This window comes from Poecile atricapillus, chromosome 2 (genome assembly GCF_030490865.1).
Source record: "Poecile atricapillus isolate bPoeAtr1 chromosome 2, bPoeAtr1.hap1, whole genome shotgun sequence".
Taxonomy (NCBI): domain Eukaryota; kingdom Metazoa; phylum Chordata; class Aves; order Passeriformes; family Paridae; genus Poecile; species Poecile atricapillus.
Window position 1 is genome coordinate 91,908,756 of NC_081250.1, and position 20,411 is coordinate 91,929,166.

Consider the following 20,411-nt stretch of genomic DNA (forward strand, 5'->3'; position numbering starts at 1 on the left):
TAGAGTGCCAAGAGTTTTGGGTTCGACACATGTCTGAGCTCAGGATCAAGTATTAGGGGAGCTGGGATACACAGGAGACTGTAGGATGCACAGGAAAGCATATAGAAACTACAGGCAGAGACTTATGTCTGTTGCTCTTTATCAGAAAATATTATGATTATGCTTTTTTTCAGTTGGGCTCTGTATGCCTAGCCCTGGGGAAAGAGTATGCAGAAGGCAGGAATGGAGAAAGATTTTCAACAGAGTGTGAAGGAGAAGGATTGGAGTGAAAGTAATTGGGATGTCTCAGGGCAGAAGTGGTGCTAGGATTAAGGAGTGTTCGGGGAAGAGATGGAAACACTACATGATAGTACATTCTTGCACACACAACTAACATCTGCTATTTCCCTTCCTATTTTAAGCAGATGGTAGGAAATCAAAATAATTCTTTATTTGATTACCTAAAGGGAGTAATTCAAATGAGATCTGTCCTTAAAGGGCTCACAGTCACAATTTAGTCGAAGAATGTTTTAGCACAGATTCACTCAGTGATGCTTTTATCTGCCAGGATTAGTTTGGGGTCTCTTACCTTATATAATTTCACCATCTCTTAGTTCCTGTTTAATTTCTGCCAGCCTAGGTCTTCCCAACACTATTTTCACAGATCTGTAGAGTATAGTACTCATCTAAAAGACAAGATCCTAAGAATGAAGTGGGAATTGCATTTAAGTGCTTTTCTCTTGACTTTGTTGTGAAACACTGCGCACACCACAGCTGGAGATCCAGGGTTTGGTTCTGCAGGATGCAGCACATGCTGGCAGCTTCTGGGGCTGGTCCCAGTTCAAGGAACAGTCCCGAGAAAAGCAATGAATGGATATTAGAAATGTTTATTCTAAATGAGATCCCACTTTTTTGATCTGTTTACCAAGATTAGCAGATGCCTTCTTTCCAGGAATATAGCCTAGACAATCTGGTGTTTTCTAAGAGAAGTTGTAATTACAATAAGTTACAAATACCTTACATCATTATACTATTTCAATATTTAAATTATTGCAAGGAATATTACCATCACAGCTTTCACTGAGCTTTCATAAACTCTGACTTGACAGGAGTTTTTCTGGGACCTTGGCAAAAGGTGACACATCCTGTGTTTGTGAGTTAATAAATACTGTCATAGTATTTTTTCTCAGCCATCAGAAATTGCTTGGTGAACATTAGCATGGGAAAAATGAAAGATGGTATTGCTTGCTTGATTAAATGACGTTTTTAAGAAAAACTTGTTTAAGACAAGTTGAAATTCATCTAGTTAGAAAAATTGTGGCAAAACACTGTGATATAAGTACAAGGAAAAGAGTTGTCTAACTACCCAGACATAATACTCATAATAAAAGTAATACTCTTTATAGTGACTGAGAACAAACCATGATGGAAATGTAATTTAAAAAGCAAAAAAAATAGGTTTCAAATAAAATATTTCATGAGGGCCAGAGAGCACACTGTTGTTATATGAAGATTAATGATGCCATTCTTTCTCAATCATTTTATATATATATATATATATATATATATATATATATATATATATATATATATATATATATATTCCTGTTGCTGTCTTAAGTAAATGCTAGCCAAAATAATTCTCTGCTTTCCCATTGCAAAGTGATTCTTATTGGTAATGGAAAGATGTGAGGCAAATCATAGGCTCAAAAGTTTTATCTGCACAGCTTCATTCCAAAAATCATATTTCAAAAATCACTATATTTTTAGTGCTCATGGGTACTACCTGAAAAAAAGACTTTATTAAATCAATGCTGGAAGTACTGTTGGGTTGGCTGGAATTAGTGCTGCATTGGAGACTGCTGTGAATAGACATGGTGTTGTGAGGTTTATTTTGCCTTTCTTGCTTTGCTTCAGCTCTTGCAGCAACTTATTGTTGAAATATCATAATTAATTTTGCTTGAAAAGGACCTCTGGGGATCATTGGGTCCAACATCCTGCTCAAAGTGGCTGATCTTGAATCTCTCTCAGGTTGCTCAGGGCACTGATCTGTCAGGTGTTGAAAATTTCCAAGGATGGAGGTTTTCCCAAACTGTCTAGTTAACTCGTTCCAGTCCTTGATCACTCAAATTGCCCTTTTACTTCTTAAATCAGAATCAGTCTTGCTGCAACTTGAGTCTGTGAGCTCTTGTTCTTTCATTGTATGTCTGTGAGGGCAGTCTGCCTCCAGCTGTATTCCCCATTAGGGACTAGAAGGCTGCCCGGGTAGCCTTCCCTTCCTGAGGCTGAAGGAGCCCAGCTTCTCCAGCTGCTCCTCATGCATCACGTGCTCCATCACCCTTTGAATGTTTCTCCTTGGTTTCTTTCCTGTTTATCAGAATTTCCTCTGTATCCAAAGGCTCAAAAATGAGCAGGCTGCTTGAAATGCAGCTTTGACAATGATGACTAAAAGGGAATAGTGTGTCCCATGAAACCTCTGGCTGTGCAGAGCAGTCTGCACTCACTGCTACATAGCCCCAGTGCTGACACACATTCAACTTGTTCACCGGACTCTCCCTTTCCTGCCTCAGAGTGCTGCTTGTTCTGTCAGCCCCCAGCCTGAACTGTTGCAGGGGCTCTTTGCTCCTACATATGAGACCTTAGAGTTGCCTTGATGTTGTTCACAAGGGTGCTGTTAACACACACCTTTGGCTTATCAGTGAGCCCTCCTGAGTACAAATGTAAGAGTTTGACTTGGCTGAGCTCAGGTAAATGAGTCATGAGCAAAGGACCTCAGTTTGCTGCTCTTCCAGCAGCGTTCCTGAAGCAGAAAGCTGTGTCCTTCGGGGATCTGGGTAAGGGAAATCTTTGCTTCTGTCCTGTTCCACTTGGCCCCACTTGGTCTGAGGTTGCTATGATGTTCCCTTTAGCTCATCCAGCTTCTGCTATTTTTCTGTACTTTGCAAGAAGTTCCTGAATCATTAATGTAACCAGTTGCAGTTTTCCAAGCAAATATTACTCATTTTCTTGGCTTCCTATGGAGTTAATCAATGACTCTAAAGGAGGCGTTTATGTTTGTATATTGCCAAATTCTTTCGTTCAGAAATAAGTGGCATCAAGGAGTTAAGTGCCTTTAGATTCAAGTGTAAAAAGGAAGGTAGGTCTGACAAACACTTGCTGGCAGGAGTTGGACTCAACATAACAAGAGGGTTAGCTGACTTTGACCTTTGTGTTTACAGCATTAGCTGATATTTAGAGCTTCTTGTTTGTGTCTCTTCTCAGCTTGAGGTAGTCCTGTCTTGCCACTCAGAAGAGGTTGTTCTTTTTTTTAACTGCCAGTCTCAAGATAAACAGGACAAAGCGCACCTCTGTCTTCTTACTAAAGTTGTCCTGAAACTATATGAGTTAAATTAGAAGCATTCCTCTGTCTAGATCATCAAGTGGAAAAAAAAGGTCTATTCTTCTCAGGTCCTTGACACCTTGATGTTTTGGTGGTTTGTAGTAAAAATAAAAGAATCATCCCATGAAAAATAAATATTTTGCCTTAAGCAGAAGAAATACCTTTTTGAAGATTTAACTATAAATATTTTCTAAAAGTTTGAATTGCAGAGTATAATGTTAACAGGAATGCTTGCAGAAAGTCTGTGAGGTTTTAAATGGGGTTTCTTTCCAAATGAAAGGCAATTAAATTATTTATAACAGATTAAAGCTGTGCCAAAATCACTTCTGATTTATTATTTCTATTTCTAATTTCTATTTCTAAATAGAAAGCAGTTCTATTTGCATTCTGCCACTTTTAATGCAGATAGCTGACAAAAATGTGATTTTTTTTGTTTTAAAGATTGTTTTTATGCGGCACTAAAACATCGTATTAGCTTAATTTATATAGGTCTTACATAACTTAGTCATATTGTTTTGCATATTTTTGATTAAGTGGCATTTAGAATCATAGCACCCTATTTGCTGGACACTAAGAATTTGTAATTAAGAACTTACCCAATATTTTCTGGACATGAGAAGGTACAGGAACTAATGCTGCTAAATGTTTCTGAAAAGGCCGAGCTAGACTGTCAAATGACATTTCAAGGTACATGTGCAAATTTATCAGCAATGATAAATCATGGATTAGAGGGCAAATTCTTTCCACTCAGTGAGAAATACAGGGCTGACCAGTATAACTCACAGTATAACTAATATGCCTGGTGGAATTAATGCAGAAGCAAGTTGAAAACCCATGAGAACAAGACTATAAAGAGTGTATCTTCAGCTGTCAGGAACTAGTACAAAAAGAACTAGTACTTTGTTAGTATAAGCTAATCTGTTTTCCAAATGTTGTGGCATAGAGCAGAAGTATGCAGTGCTCTGAAGTTGATTTTCAGTAGGCTGTGTACCCAATATTAAGTGCTGAAAAGCCTTTTGTTTGTTCATTTGAACATTAAAATGCAAACTTGGGAAACAATTTCTCTGAGTAACACTGCAAATAACTCTTGTAGTCTAATTTTCCTAAATTTGTTCTCTATTGTGATTTCAATTAATTAATTATGTTCATATTTTTTTCTAATGTTTATGGTTGAATGCACACTGTTCATAGTTTATGAATAAAGGAAATTCACAGAAATGGTTGCAACACAATGGAGAAAGAGGTGGGCAAATTTTCTGTTTTCCTTCCTGTAATGTTATCATAATTAATTTAAAGCATGAGGAATTCTTAAATCTGGAGATGTACTTGTTTTGTCATATCTGTGGAAATATTCTGAGCTTAAACAAGTCAATAAGCCATTGTGGTTAGGGGAGACATATGACACTTTTCTTTCCCTTCCAGCTCTGTCATGTTTGCATGCTAACACATCACATGCCACCCAAATCCATGTTAATATTTGTGATTCATACATATCCCTGCCTCTCTCTCCTCTTCTTTGCTGTGGGTGTGAGTCTCCTATCTTCCAACTCCTACAGTAGCTTAAACTACATTTTGAACACAGAGGGTACTCACACAGTCTCCCATCAGTTTGCATATAGCAGTGTAAGTAGGAGGCAGTGTAAGAAATTATTCCTCTTTTTTTCCACTGGTTTTAATGTTTCTAGGGAATACAGGCTCCACCGCACCTGAGGAATGGACTGTCCCATGTTTTCATGAGCTGACACCTGAGATGTTATTTTGTCATTATGTGCTTCTCAGTTCAGCAAACTGACTTGTGCTTCCAGCTCCATTTGCTGGAGTGGATTTGTTTTGGCTTTATTAGTTTTTTTGTGGTGAGGGTTTTTTTTGTTGTTGTTGTTTGTTTGCCTGCTTGTTTGCTTGTGGATTTCTTTTTTTAACATTAGTACACTGTTCTATTCTTGAAGCCAAGTTATGGGTGTTTGAAAAGAGCACTTCCTTTCAATTGCTGTGTTATCCTTCACCCTCAAAGCATACCAGTCAAATCAGAGATGCAGGAAGATCTGTGGCTAGCAGCAAGGCTGTTGTCTTCCCTCTGTCCTTGCTCCTGCAGGCACATGCTGGCACAAACATGTACGTACACATCCTTGCTTTGACAAAGGTGTTGTCAACTCATCCATTTCAATGCAAAGTTAGCAGACATATTCAAACAACTGTAAATATTAGTAGTAATTTGTCAACTTGTTTTACCTGAATTGGGAACCACTTACATAAACTCTTCTAATTGGGCTGTGGAAAGGTGGCAGCCAGGTGATAGGTTTCTGATCACAACCTAAGTAGAAAATGCTTTTCTTGGCTCTGCTGTCATCTGGTCTGTGGTACTGGAGTGTTTCTGCTTGCATTTCATCAAAGCTTTGAAATTCTAGTCTTGCTAGTATACATTCTCACTACTGGTTTTGAACTAGATGTTGTGCCTGCCTCCTGCACCAACATTTTCTACAGCTGCCAATTTTTATGCAGTTCCCAGTAAACAACAGAAAACCTTTTTAGGTCTTTTTCTGCACCACTACTTTGTACTAGAAGACTTAATGACAGAAATCCCTTTCCTCCCCTTGAGACGCTCTCAGTGTCATATCAAGTAAGACATTTGAAATCTCATGAGGTATTCAAAGCATTGGTTCATTTTGAGAATGGTTTCCTTGGACAAGGTCATTGTCAATTTAATATTTTGCCTGGTCAGGACTTGAGCATTTTCCTTCAGGCTGTCTCCTAAAAAATTGTAAGATTTTAAGTCATTCACACTACTTCCTCTACCTATATGATGCCACAGTAAAAAAAAATAAAACTGATCCAGAGCTGTACAAAGTACTTTTCTTCACTTGACAATGTAGTGTCAGCCATGCTTGACAGAATGATTAGAATCATTCTATTAGCATTTTATGCCATTTCAGCCTGTTAAGATTCTGGGTGACAGTCAGTACATGTTTGGCAAAAGGATGTCAAGAATCTGCACTGTTCCCTGTACAAGCTTAAAGCAATTTAGCTCTGTTGGAGTACATGGTATAAGAGGAAGCAGGCTGTCTTGATGAACTTGATATTTGCATGATTTTTTAATTTATTTTTTTATCTCTGGGCAGCTTAGGACTGAATGAGTCTGACAAAATCATGGAGATTTTAAGGCAGAATTATCTTCATAGACAGATAAAAAACCTACATGTTTCTCTATCCAGTTACTGAACTAGTAAGTGAATTTTCTACTATGATGATTCAGGGAGTTTAGTCATTTACAGTTTATTAGAGTTTAGTCAAGCCATTTTTAGTGGCATTTAGGCAAGTAAAAAAAGTCAATTTACACAGGCATGAATTCTACTCATGCATATGAGCTCTGCTTGTGGGGTAGCAGTGCCTAGCAGAGCGTTACGTGCCAAAGTAATAGCAGCAGTCAGGGAGGTTTCAAATATAACCACAGTGCAAAGGCAACTGGGCAGATGATAGAGGATTTGGTAGTTTGGAACTCCTTCATGGTGCATCAGTGAGATTTCTGTAGAGCTTGGTTAACAGCCAGCAGGAATTACTAGCTCAGTGAGACACATCTGAGGACTTTATGTTGGGGTTTGTTATGAAGGAAGATAGTGTTCACAGAGGAAAAACAGTTCTTGGGCTCCTACATTCATCTTGGCTGGCCAGCAGTCAAGGAGCTGAGGAACAAGTTTTGTTGTGTGTCACAAGTATATAACACATTTAAGAAACTAAAGGAAGAGAATTAGGGTGACCTCATTACTCTAAGATGGGCAGGCTGGCAGACCTTAGCCTCTAGTATGGATTCTGTTTGCAGTTTCCAGACTCGTTTTGAATATATTTGTTTTTAAATATCTGGGTAGTTGATCTGGGGCCAACTGCAGGTTTGAGCTGTGCTCTCTGTGGGCATTTCACCTGCACTCAGCTCAGCTCTATTTCCCTTTTATGTCACATGGCCTTTTCTGCGAGGGGGAGCATAAGGAGGGAACCCCCAAGGGACAATACCTGGCAAGCTTCTGTAAGGGCTGTAAGAAAAGGAAAGAGCATTGGTCAGTCTACTTGTAGAAATCCCATACGATGCTGCTGAATGTGAGTGGTGAGGGTTTCTTTGTCAGTCTGCTACTCTTGGTCTTGCAAAGGAACAGCTGTTTGTTAATCATGTTTCAATTTGCAGCATGGAGACAGTATGTTGCTTTTATAGCTTTAAAGCTATTGAAATTTAGTGTTCAGGTGTGAATGTGACAGGACCACGTATCAAATAGATCCACCACTTCAAGTTTTTGAAGTAGTCCCTAATCTCTACCAGTTATTCCCCTGGAATATAAAACTCAGATCAAGGAGAGCCTTTAGATAGGGAAACAACAAATTAAGTTTGGCTTGAAGTAATACTTGTGACAACCTTGCCTAGGGAGATAGTGAAATTGGAAACCTTTTTGAACATGTTTCCATTCCGGTATCTCTCCATAGTTCCAGGGCTGATCTTTTCCTTTCCTTTGCCTCAGGCTCAAGTTTGAGTCAACTCCCCATTGCAGATAAGTCTGTGGCAACTCCAGTTTTTGTTAGCAAGGTTCCTAACTGAAACTGGGATTTTGGGGGTTTTTCATACCTGCTGACTGTGAAGGATTGTGCCGACTCACTGGCTGAATGTCATCCCATCTGAGTAGCTGCTAAAATAAAACTTTATTCTCTCCATGGTGTCTCTTTTGCCAGGTATTAAGGGAAAAAGAATATGGTGCTCCCTGTGCTGATATGTACTCTGCATTTCCAGCCTACGACTTCTACAAAATGGTGAATTATTGTAGTCTCATGCTATGTTAATTCAAGCCAAAAATAAAGCATACCATGAATTTAATTTGGCTTTTATGGGCTAACTTAATGGTAGTTTATCCAAAGGATCACACATTATTCCTAATTAGATAAATTAGTTTAGCGAAGTTTCATTCACTATGGGCAAAGTTCAACTGTTTTACATCACAGGAAGATTTTAATTAAAAATCATGGACTTGTGATGGAGGTTATTACACCAGATTTTCTTGACCTTCAGTAAAAAGAAATATTTTTTGTATTCTTAATTCATTATGCCCTTTCTAACCTCTTACTTTTTCAGCTGTATTTTAATTCTGATCTTTGTCTGAGTTTCTGAAGTTCTTGCTGGGGAATTTAAAAAAAAAATAAAAAAAAAAAGGGACCCTTTCAAACAATATTCCTTCAGAAAAGTCATGCTGGAGCAATGCATACCACTAAGAACTCTTGATGTTGAATGTCATTCTCTAAAGTAGAAGAGTTTCATCATGTTTTCCAAAAATGCCAAATGCTTTTGGACCTTTTATTAAAATTCAAATATATTCTCAAGGGTGCTACAGACATCCTTGTGATAGCTTAGGAGATTGTCTCACATTTTCCAGGTAAATGACTTTCAGAAGTTATAAGAACAATTCTGAAGGGCCTTGGAGTCATGTGTGTCTCTTGTCATCCCCGGTGAACGTTTATTTAGACATTTCTGTGGTTGTGAGCACTGAGACATGGGCCCTGTTGCCATATGACAGAGGCACACAAGGGAGACTTTATTTCAACATGACCCTTAACTAGATGGATGCTGAAGAGCTTTGGGCTGCTTTTTTCCCCCATTTCTTTTCACCCTCAGAGTAATATTTTAATTTCATGTCAGAAAAGTATCAAGAAAGAATTTTTTTTTCTTCCCCACCCCTACCCCTTATATAAAATTAAAGCCTTTTCCATGAGTAAGTAGGTCATGCTAAAGAAGTAATTCATATAGCAGACTTCCCCTAGAACTGCTTCTTGCTGCTTGCTGAAAAATATCAAAATATCTTTTCACTCCTATCTTGGTTTCAGTTGCAGCTTATTACTGCAGAGAGGGGTGCCAGGCATTTTATAATGTATATCACCGGTACTTTAAGGGTTTTTCTCTAGTATACCTCTATTTTCTTCTACCTACCTTGATTTTTATTTATAAATTTGTATTTTTCTTCTTTTTTATTCGCCTATTTCAGTCCTTTTATTTACTTCAAAGCGCACTGCTGTAGTTAAAAGGAGTTACACAGTTTTAGTATGTAATAGCTTTCAGAGTACTGAAAAGACACACTAAGAATTCAGAGATGCTGCCCTTCCCTGCATGAGGTGATTTTCCTATTCCCAAAGTTACCTGGGGAAAAAAACCCCAATCCTATTAAAACTGAGTACAGTCAGTAGGAAACATAAGGAAAGGAGAAAATTGGTGAAACTATACCTTTAAAGGCAGTTTAAGAAAATTTATTTACAAAACATAGAAAGAAGTATGATTTATTATTTTTGATTGTTCTTGTGAAAAGCCATATCTTTTTCATACTCTAGATCTGGAAAACAAAATCCAATGTCATATTCAAATGACATATCCTTTCACTTTTCTGAATTCTTCCCTATATTCTAAAAAGTGCAGGTGAGGGAATGAAAGGAAATTTAATAGAAATATTTCAACAGAATATGGCTATTAAAACATACGCTATTTATGGCAGTGTAATGATAAATAATAAATAGTAATAATGAAGGGAATTAAAAAAAAAGAGACAAGTACAAAATTGAAGAACTGACATTAGTGACTCTGTTGAACCTGTACTCTCTTCCTTAGCTCTTCATTTTATACTTGAGCAGCAGCTGGCAAATACCTCGTAAATCTACTACGGCACATGTCTGAGAGACAACAAAATAATCAGTAGACTGCAACAATAAATTTAAGTGATAATGATCTTGGGGTTCAAGTGTCTGGAACAATTAACACCTTTTGAAGTAACTTAGATGTGAAAATGTAACTGATTTCATAGGACCTTTTAAAAAGTATTTTGATAAAAATACAGTCTGAAGATATGTTCCTCAATTATTGAATAATGAAGATAATTCTTTTGTTTTGTTAGAAATCATTGTAATGTTGAACTTCTTGGTAAAAATTGGAACAGCTGGAAAAATCCTAGCCAGCTTATTCTCAAAACCAGAATATACTATTTGTTTTCTAAATATATTTGGATATATTATTTTACTGTTCCTTTAGAATTTTATCCTTTTCCATAATTCCACTTTCCATATTTCTGTAAAACATAATGGCAGTGGAGTAGTATAGGTTGGGTTGGGAGGAAGAAGTGAGCAAGGTATTGTTCTCCCTGTTAATACTGAATTTTCAAAAATATCTGATAGGTTTTTGAGTGCTAGAATGTCAGAAAAAAAAAAAACACAGTACCAAGACTTAGTTTTGTGTTTTGTATAGTTATGCCATAAAACTGTGAATGTGAACATCCACAGGCAGCTTTAAGGATACTTGGAAAAAATTCTAATTCAAGAGGGCATTGTTTTTGGCAACATCCATCCATTTCAATTAATGCTGCTAATTAAAAAAAAATCTGTAAAACTATCTTGTGTAATATTTTATTTGATTGATGTAGAAGTAAGTTAAATAAAATGGAATGTATGTACTGGGTGAGCCACTACAGTAGGGATGTTAAAAAATCCCCTCTGGTCCAGGAATATTTGAATTTACACCAACTTGATTCAGGTAAGATTACAGGTCCAACATATGCAGAACAATCCAACAAAACTCAGTAACTTATACTGTGGGATCTACATAATTGCTCATTTTGCACAATAGGATCTCTCTAAGGCCCAAATGTTAGCTTTCCACTAGCAACTCACAAGAAGATATTAACATTTTGAATTCCTGGTCAACTTCTTACAGACATCTTGGCCAGTGTTACCTGAACTATGCATTTCATTGCTGTATAGCCCTCGAACAACTCATGCATTCAGGATTAGTGGTACAGCCAGATTAAAAAAAAAGCTTCAGTGGATCTCTGCTTCACCATGAACCTCCATGGGCTGCAGGGGGACAGCCGGTCTCACCACGGGCTGCAGCAGCTGCAGCATCTCCTGCTTTCACAGTCTATTTTTTTTTGTTGTTGTTCCTTTTTCACAGCTGCTTGCAGTGTTTCTTTTGCCTGTTATTAAACGTGTTGTCACAGAGTTTCATCAGCAACACTGATGGGCTCAGCTTTGGGCAGTGGGCAGTTTTGGAGCTGGCCAGAACAGGCTGTCTGTTCTAGGGACAAGTGTGGGGGCAACTCCTGGTGTCTTCTCACAGAAGTCACCCGTGGTACTCCTCTGCTACCAAAACCTTGCCACATCAACCCAACAGTTTCATTATTAAAAGGGAGTGATCTCCATACCACATATACACAAAATGTTTCTTGATGATCTTCTGAACTTCTGTTAGTGTTACAGTTACACATCAGGGAAAAGCTTTACCTTTGTTTGAGGAAAGACTTCACCTTTCAAGCTGAATGCAAGTTTACTTTGAAAAGAGGAAGTCAAATTGATCTCTGCTACTACTGCATATTTAATCAGGATGGAAACAGGCCGAGTCAGTTTTGATTGCACAGGATTTATCTATTTGCTACATTCCAGTTCCATTTAATATTGGATTTCTTAAATTGGAATCATTCAGTGTAAATGTTATATACTCCAAGAAATAGTAACGAGACTGAAAATGTAAGTCATATAATAAAAAAAGAGTATTATTGGCAAAAGTAAATATATTTCTCTTATAAGGAGAGACAGGAAATCTTTGTTTATCTTGCTTGGTGGACTCAGTTCCAAGCAGCGAACTGAATAAAAAGAAAATGTCATTGAGCAAGAGGCTGAGCCTTCACAAGGTGTTTAGACAGGCTTTTAGGAAATGAGGGGACAGAGGAGTAAGTGGTCCCCCTTGCTTCGGGATCAGTGATTAAAGAGGCTGGTGACACCTAAGGCAGAATATAAACTGCTAAATGAGATGCCAAGCACCAGTACCTTAGAGGTAGCACTGTGAGCTGTGCAGCAGGCAGAATCAGATAAAGAAGTTGCTAGATAAAGTCTAGAAGTATGTCAAGAGGTGTCAAGGTAAGAAAGTTAATTTACTGAAAAATATTTCACTGAATATATTAAGTCCTCTCATGTTGTTGCCAGTCCTTCTAAAGCAAAACCAAGTATGATTGCTAATATGAAAACTAAATATTTTATTTAAATTAAAATATGATAGAGAAATCACATACAGAAAAGCCCACCATTTGGGATGAGTTTACTTCAGTTTAAAGAAAGAGAAGTTTAGTGTACTTGCTGGAAGGGGTTGCTTTTGTTTTTCAAATGCAGAACCCAGGAATGGCTGTAGCAGTCCACACCAGATTTGATGCAAGTACCTGATGCCTTGTCAGATGATCAGCAGGAAAGGGCAGAGTTTTGGTCTTGCTTTCCTAGAATAGCATCCTGGCCACCCATAATCTGTGATTCAGGTGTTTCCTGAGAAAATTGCCATCTCTCCATTAAGAAGTTTTGAATTGTCTTTTTGATCTATGAACGAGTCCAATTTAATTTCATGTATTTGTGAACTTTTAGCATTCATAACATCCCCTGGCAAGACATCTCACACCTACTTTGCACAGTGTGAAGTATTCTAGAACAATTGAAAGGTAGTACTTTTTCTTTCAATGGATAATTATATTGTCACCAGATGCTGTGGTTGTCAAACTGGAGGTTCCAAGAGCAGTCGTACAAACTCATGGAAAGAAAATCCAGCTAGAGCAATTAAATGCAAAAATATAATTGCTGGCTTTTAAAGTACCTAAATTGCAGATACTTGAAAACAGAGAGAAACCTCAGGGGAAGCATGCCTGGCCCATATAAAGCAGGCAGAGTTTGCTAACTTGATTGACGTTTTTTGTAGCTTCGAGCACTTGTCTATATGTTCTTCACTGAATTGTCTGTATTGATGACTTTAAAGAAATCCATGAAAATTAAATTAAAATAATTGTTGGTGTTCCTCATCTCTTAGCTCCATTTGAACTGATGTTGTAACACAGAGCTAGTTTCTAAGCAAGGTTTTGCAGAGGATAGGAATAAGGCTTCATACATTTGTTTTCTCTGTAGAAAGAAGTCTCTTTATATATTTATGAGCATTTAGGGCAGAGTGCTGCTGAAAGCTCTTATATCACTTGATAAAGTTGGATATTTTATTATGCAGATGACAGCTGTTTGTTAGTCCCTCTTTTCATAAAGGCTCTCTAACATCAATTGTCAGTAGCTCAATAGACACCAAAATAGTTCCTCATGTTTACTTCTGCTCAGAAAAAGTATAGTTGTGCCAGAATACAGCTTGCTGAGAAACAGTTCAGCACAGCTATCCAACAGCTAGAAATCTAAACATAATCACACATGTGACCAGTGTATGCATCCCTACAATGCTCATTGCTGCACAACTCTAACAAGATCAGTTAAATTGCAAGTATCTGCTGCTGTGCTAGCCCTGTAATTACTCAAACCTGTCAATGTTATGGAGTTGGCAAAACCTTTTCTTGTATGAGAGCCATATGAATTTCTTTTCTGTGCACCAAGGACTTGCAGTGTGTTATGCTTATGGCCATGAGGATTTCAGTGCACACCTCGGTGTCTCTTTCACTGTCTGCCAGGCAGCCTTCCTGGCATCCAACAACCCTCAAGTCAGTCCTGCCATTTCTGACTTCAGTGATGTGTGGCCTTCACACGGGACATCCTTTCTCTCAGCTGCAGAGGGCCTTTGAGTGGATTGGAGGTCTCTCCTGTGTATTCAGCTGCTGTGCCATTCTCTCTAGAAATGTTTCTTGTCTGTGTGAACCCCTAACGCCTCAGGCAGTTCTTCCTCCCGGTATATTTGGACCCTTTTCTCAGTGGAGGATTATAGTTTTTATTTGTCTGCTGCTCCTCTGAAGAAGATTCAGGAGAATTAACACTTCAATCCACAAATTCCTTTGACTCATCTCCTGTGCAGCAGTTCATCTGGCTATTTTTCCTAATTAAAATAGGTGGTTCTGTGCACGCTTTTTCAGATGCCAGCTGTGATATTAAGCTGTCTTTATCACAGCAAGAGGCAGGACACTTCACAAACCTTTGCTTAATGATTTGGTTGTATTTTTCCTTGTGAATTTCCCAGGTAATCTGTATCCAGTCAGTGTGTTAAGAGATACACTTAATGTAATTATTTCATTAATATGTATGTTTGCTATTTATATTTGGCTTATTGCTGGCTTTTGGCTGAGACTAAGCATAGCAATTAATGTGTTTGGGGTAGGAAGTTCTCATCCCCTTCTGAAGAAAATTATGATAAGTGACAAATCACATATATTCGAAATTCTAGTTTTGGTAAATATATTGCAACCATGGTCAGTGCTTCAACGGGCAGTCAAGTATAGGGTTTTATATATGGGTTGAAAGTGAGCTGGCTGTAGTTTAGCTCAGTGACAGACATGTTGATGACAATTCAGGCAAAATATCAAAACTTTGTAGTAAAAACACCGTTGGCTCCTTCAGATTACATTTTTCATGATATAAGTTTGTAACTTTTTATGAGGGATTCTTTCCTCTTCATTGCTGTCAGTCATACTACAATTAGTAACAGTAATTAGTCTTCTTGTCATCCACATGTGCCCAGGAATTTCTAGCCTTGGCTTTTTAATGTGGATTTTGGTTCTTATGCAGTCTTCTGTTGTATAGATTGGTGCAAAGGGTTTTTCCTGGACCTAGCTGGAGTCACTTGGAGACAGGAAGTCGTTTGGTGCTGATATGATGGGAATTTCAGTGATTGTCATCTTTCCACAGCACTGCCCTCTTTTACAGTTGCATATGTAGGGTTTGGAAATTGAAAACCATGAGCAGTGGTGGTGGCCACCTGGGATTTCTGGAAAAATCCAGTTGTTCACAGGGCTTCAGGAGCTCGCTAAGGATACGTTCTTCAGACTGGAGGCAGGAAGAAACCTTTTCTCCTGCTTGTCTGTCTGGCTTGGTAGGGCTATTATTTTTATCTGAATGTTTATTTTTTAATGCTTGTGACAGACTGTTCTGTTGCTTGCAGGGAAGAATGTTATACACAGTGTATGTTGTGAAATGTGACATTAAACAAATGTGAAAGTCTGCTTTCTCCCATCTTTCTCATTTTTCCTTTCATTTCTGTCCAGTTGTGACCACCCACTGTATTAAGTTCTTGTTCTTTATCTCTGAGACATACTTTAGATTATTGGGACACTTTTGTTCAAGGAATATGCAGAGTCTACTCTGCATAATTCTAATGCTAATTATTCATGGTGGCCTAGAAGAGAGAGAGCCGTGACTAGTCAGGAGGAAAGTACAAAGGTGAAAACATGGTAGGCTTTTAACTAGACCACATCGAAGCCCAGGTGTTATTGTAGGTACTTTTGATTGATCAGTATTATATCTTGGCAGTGTGAACCTTTCACTTTGGGAAAGATGAACAAACATTTTGGTATACCTCTCCAAGAGAATTGCTGTGTGATTGAAAAAGCATTGTTGTCATGCTAGTATATTCATAACCATGAAAAATCAAAGAAAGAAAGACCTTACACCAGGTCTGGACCTCCCAGCAAGCTGGCCTATTGCAACTCAATTTCTTAAGTTTGCTGCAGTGAGTAACGTTTTGTAGGCAAAGAGTAGTTAAAAATGCATCAGTGTTTTGTGATGTAAGGGTGGGTTTTAATGTGAATTTTACTTCAGATAACATGCCATAAGTCTTTATCATTTATTTATTCATAACTTTTTATGTACATGGCCCTTCACAGGCTGCAACTTCGGACATTTATTTTACTATTAACATTATTTTTATTTGATATATGGCTTTTATTTTTCTCAAACTGCTATTTAGTGATACATTTTAAATATGACCTAATAAAAAAAGAAAATTATATTAACTGTTTAATTAACTTTAATTATATTAAAATTATATTAACAGTTCAGCAATCTTTTCTGCTGCAGCTTCATATGATAAGGTGGATGAGGGAAAAGACTTGGCTAAATGTCAATTAAGTGCGAATACTTAAAGCTCTAGTGTCCTTGGCTGCATATAAGTTCAAGAAGTATCCGAGACCTTCTGGTTGCACTTGGAATCCCTCCTTTAAGTAGGGAGTGAAGGAGTAAGAATGGAGAAAGCTGCTTCTTCCAGTGATCACCATCTTGATTCCCTCACAATGTGAGCTTGTCACCAGCACATTAAACTGATAGGGGAGCCTTTGCTGTACTGAGTGGTTTTGGCTTTTTTCCTGCATTAAGAAAGAAAGCATTGGGCCATATTATGCAACTTATGAGAGTCTATGCATTAAACATCTGTATCCTTTTGAATAAGTGAGACCAATAATTCTATTCTTGCAGGTAGAATGCAAATATAATAATTTTTCTTTTAATATATTAATTCAGTAAGGAGATTAATATAAGCTTCCAAACTTCTTAGTCAAAATCTTTATTCTCTCTACAGAATGCAATACAATTACTACTTGGATGCTGATAGTAAATGAACTGTTCTATTGAATAGTCATAATGAAATATTGGAGGCTGGTGTGTGATAGTTCTTATAAAGAGTACATTCAAGGAAGACTTTGTAGAGGAGGCAAAAGAGGGCAGAAAACTTCTGTTTCAAAAAGAGAAAGAAGTGGTTGTTAGTGGAGCAGTGGCAGCTGCTATTATAGTCTGTTGGTACTTCTGACTTCCAGTATGGTTTGGAATAAAATTCTTACCTTCAGGCACATAATTTATTAATACTCTGTTGCAAGCTTAGGAATCAGTGTTATTATGAATGATTAATACTACTTTATTCAAGGACTGATATATCTTTTGCAATACTGACTAGTATGAGCCTTTTTTCCCTTAATTTTCAGTCTGTGTCTCAGTTTACAGTAAAATTCCTTACACCTGAAATAATGATCAAACTAATCATCAGGGGAGCCAAGAACAGGTCAGGTTAGAAGGATCTCAGAATGTCATCTAGCCCAGCCTTCCACTCAAAGCTGTGTGAGCTATGAGGGCAGAACAATTAATTCTTAGCACTTCAAAAGAATATTTTGTTATCTTTTGAAGTCTTTGTGTTATCCTTCTAAATCACGGGCTCTCTGCTATATATTTTTGCACAGAATACTGAGGTTGGGACTTTGAGTAGAAGTTTAAGTAGAAGCTCTTTAATAGTCTTCCTTAGAGACAGAATTATTTTTACAGAGACCATCAGTAGTGTCAAACTTTCTCCAACTATGGAAGTCCTGCTGACAATCCAGTGTTACTTTCCAAATTTTGCTTTGTGAAATGGTAGCTCTAAATGTAGAAAATGTTTTGGTCAACCATTTGTTACTGGACTTTTTTGTTAGTTTTCAAATGGTGGTAGAAAAATTCTAGTTTTGTAGAACATAATGAGGCATTTTGCTATTCTTTTACTATGGCTCATCAGGAGTCCAGAATAGAGTGCTCTAATTTTTCATGTATAAGTCTTACATTTATGTCTGTGGAATCCCTGATTTTTTTCCCTGCCCAATTGCTCAACAGTTTCTTTCTTAGTTAATTTATTTTTGACATTGAATATTGTCTCTCTCTCTTTTTTTTTTTTCCAGTGTGACAATGCAAAAGGACTCAAAGCCTTCTATGATGCAATAAAATATGGACCTAATCATCTGATGGTATTTGGTGGTGTATGTGCAACAGTTACTTCTATCATTGCTGAATCTCTAAAGGGATGGAATTTGGTTCAGGTAAGGGATGGAATGGAATATATACTAATGCTGACTGTCTTGTGTCTCTGGTTTTAAAAAGAAAATAAGAAACTTAGGTTTGGTGTTTTTAAGGCTTAGCATTTTGTGTAATTTTTATGTTTCAGTTTTGAAGGCCTGTGAAATGATGTGTAAAGATTAGTTACTTGTATGTAGTGCTGGATTTTAAGGCTTGGCATTTCATTGTACTTGAAAACGCTTGTCTGGGGCATCAGTAGTGACTCAGTAGGTTAATTAAACAAAAATAATGTGTCTCAAAACAACCTAGGTGAAACCAAGTTCAGGCATGGTAGGGAGGCAAGCCTAGGACTTTTGAAAAGTTAGAAGAAGCAACTCATCAGGCCTTAAATTATGGTACTTCAGGGTATTTATTCAGTCTGTACTCAGTCAGAATGCAGTAATTCCTATGCACTTTAAAAGTGCTGGGAGTGCATAAATTCTAAATAGTGACTGGGTTCATGTCTCAGTATTTGACTCACGAAGCACATTTATTCCCAGTTGTTCTTCTTTCTTACTTTCTCAAAGGTCAAGTTTGTGGAAAGGTTTCCTCTGCTGAGGAATCAGAATTTATTAATACTAATCTCTAAAATGCAGATGATAACAGCATGATTTTCTTCACTTATTCAATCATCTGTCTAGTGATAATTTTCAGATGGATGGCTGATCATAGCCTGGCTTTCTACTCAATATTCATACTGCCCAAAGATTGCTCCTCTATATTTTTTTTCCTGAAAAATTCCAAATTATTTTATAGCAAAATAAAAAATATATAACAATTACCTGAGGTTACAGTTACAAACAGGCTCCTCTTTTCCACCTGGAATACTCACTGAGAGTAGTGCAGCAAGAACAAATGAGGCATAATTAAGTTTGTGAAGAAGATGATGATCAGAGTACAAATGGGAAAATCTTAGGAGGATAATTAAAGTAGCTTGTTAACTGTGTTTGCAATGCCTGTCAGATCAGATCTTTTTTTTTCTTCTGCTTTGGGATATTTTTTCTGATGTAAAAAACAATTCCTCTGTGGAAACCAAATAATGTGTCTCTGGGGAGAATGAAGAAAATAACAGAAAGCTTGAATCTAGCCTTTAACACTCTTAAATTGCCCTAGTTCATGACCTATAATGAAGTATGTGTCCAGAGCTCTGTTTTTATTTTTTTAATTTGTCACATGGAATTTCTGTATGATGTAGGATGTTTTAAGCAGCTGGATTTCATTGTGCTAAAAATCTTTTCATTTGTAGTCAAGTTCTGCCTGATACAATCTGGAAATCAATTTGTTCATGAAGTTGCTCAGCTTGAGGAAGGTTGACCAGAAAGCTTTTAAATTCCTGAGTTTGTCAATATATATGTTCAATTATATGTATTGTATGAATTATTGCTACCAGAGAGCATTTATTTCTCTGTGCTCAACCGCTATAGCTGTGACTATGTCTTAAACACTATTTATGATATCGGTTCATCAAGGTATTCCGGACTGCTTGGGCTTAGTATCCTGTAAATTATCACATGGCAAAACTGCTCTTTATGTCAGGTTTTTATATCTTGGTTGGCTGACTGATGAAAAAAACCACAAATAACAGCATGACTGGGAAGTGTGGCAAGGCTTAGTAAATGGTATAGCAGTAATGGCAATAATCTAAACATTGTGAAGGTGTTATGTCATATAGTGACAGCAGTCTGTGTATCTGCAAATCAGCAGATGTAGCACATATAAGATAGCAGGGAAACAGAGTACAAATCCTTCCACTCCTTAGGATCCACTGTCATAAGTGTCTCTGATTAAATGCATAACTTGAACAGAAGGAGAAGATAGAAATCTCTAGTACCCAGAATTGGAGCAATAATATTCAGCCTGATAAGATACAAGGCTGTCCTCACTCAAAACTTGAAACTTCACCTCAAGGAATCACAGCAGACTCACATAAATTGTTTTATGAAATCATGATGATGATGAAGTCATTTCATGTTGAAGTCAGGAAGAGCAAAAAGAGCACAGAGACAAAAACTAACCTGACATTGTATTATTGAATAGAGAATTTGCATTTGGATGTCTGACTCCAAAGCTTTGTCCCTGTCCTTGTGCCTGCAGTCATGAAAACAAAGCTCTTAGCCCTTAGGCAGGAACATTTGATTTGATTTGATTTACACAGGTGTCATGAGGTTCAGCAAAGTGATGACTCTCTCACATGCAAGAGAAATGCAGGATGATACTGGTAGTCTGGGGAAAGGTAGGGATGAAGGAAGAACAACAGAAGATAACAACTAAAAGAAAAATTACTTTCCTGAGCAAATACATTATGAGGCTTGCTTGACAGGCGTCACTGACGGCCTGCAACAATGTGAAATAGGGAAGATTATAGAGGTTGAGAAAAGTCTCAATGTGAAGGTGACATATATTATTTCCATGTCGTATCAAAAACCAGATACTTTTCCATCTCCATCTTGACAAATTCCGATTTAGTTATGAT

At 37.4% G+C, this 20,411-nt stretch overlaps 1 protein-coding gene across 1 annotated transcript in view; it reads left to right on the forward strand.

Moving 5' to 3' along the window:
- GABBR2 (gamma-aminobutyric acid type B receptor subunit 2) overlaps positions 1–20,411 on the forward strand; it is a 466,358-nt gene that overhangs the window by 85,552 nt on the left and 360,395 nt on the right. Inside the window, exon 2 of the mRNA XM_058831970.1 lies at positions 17,785–17,922. Within this exon, the coding sequence (XP_058687953.1) occupies positions 17,785–17,922 (138 nt within the window). The remainder of the gene's footprint in view (positions 1–17,784; positions 17,923–20,411) is intronic.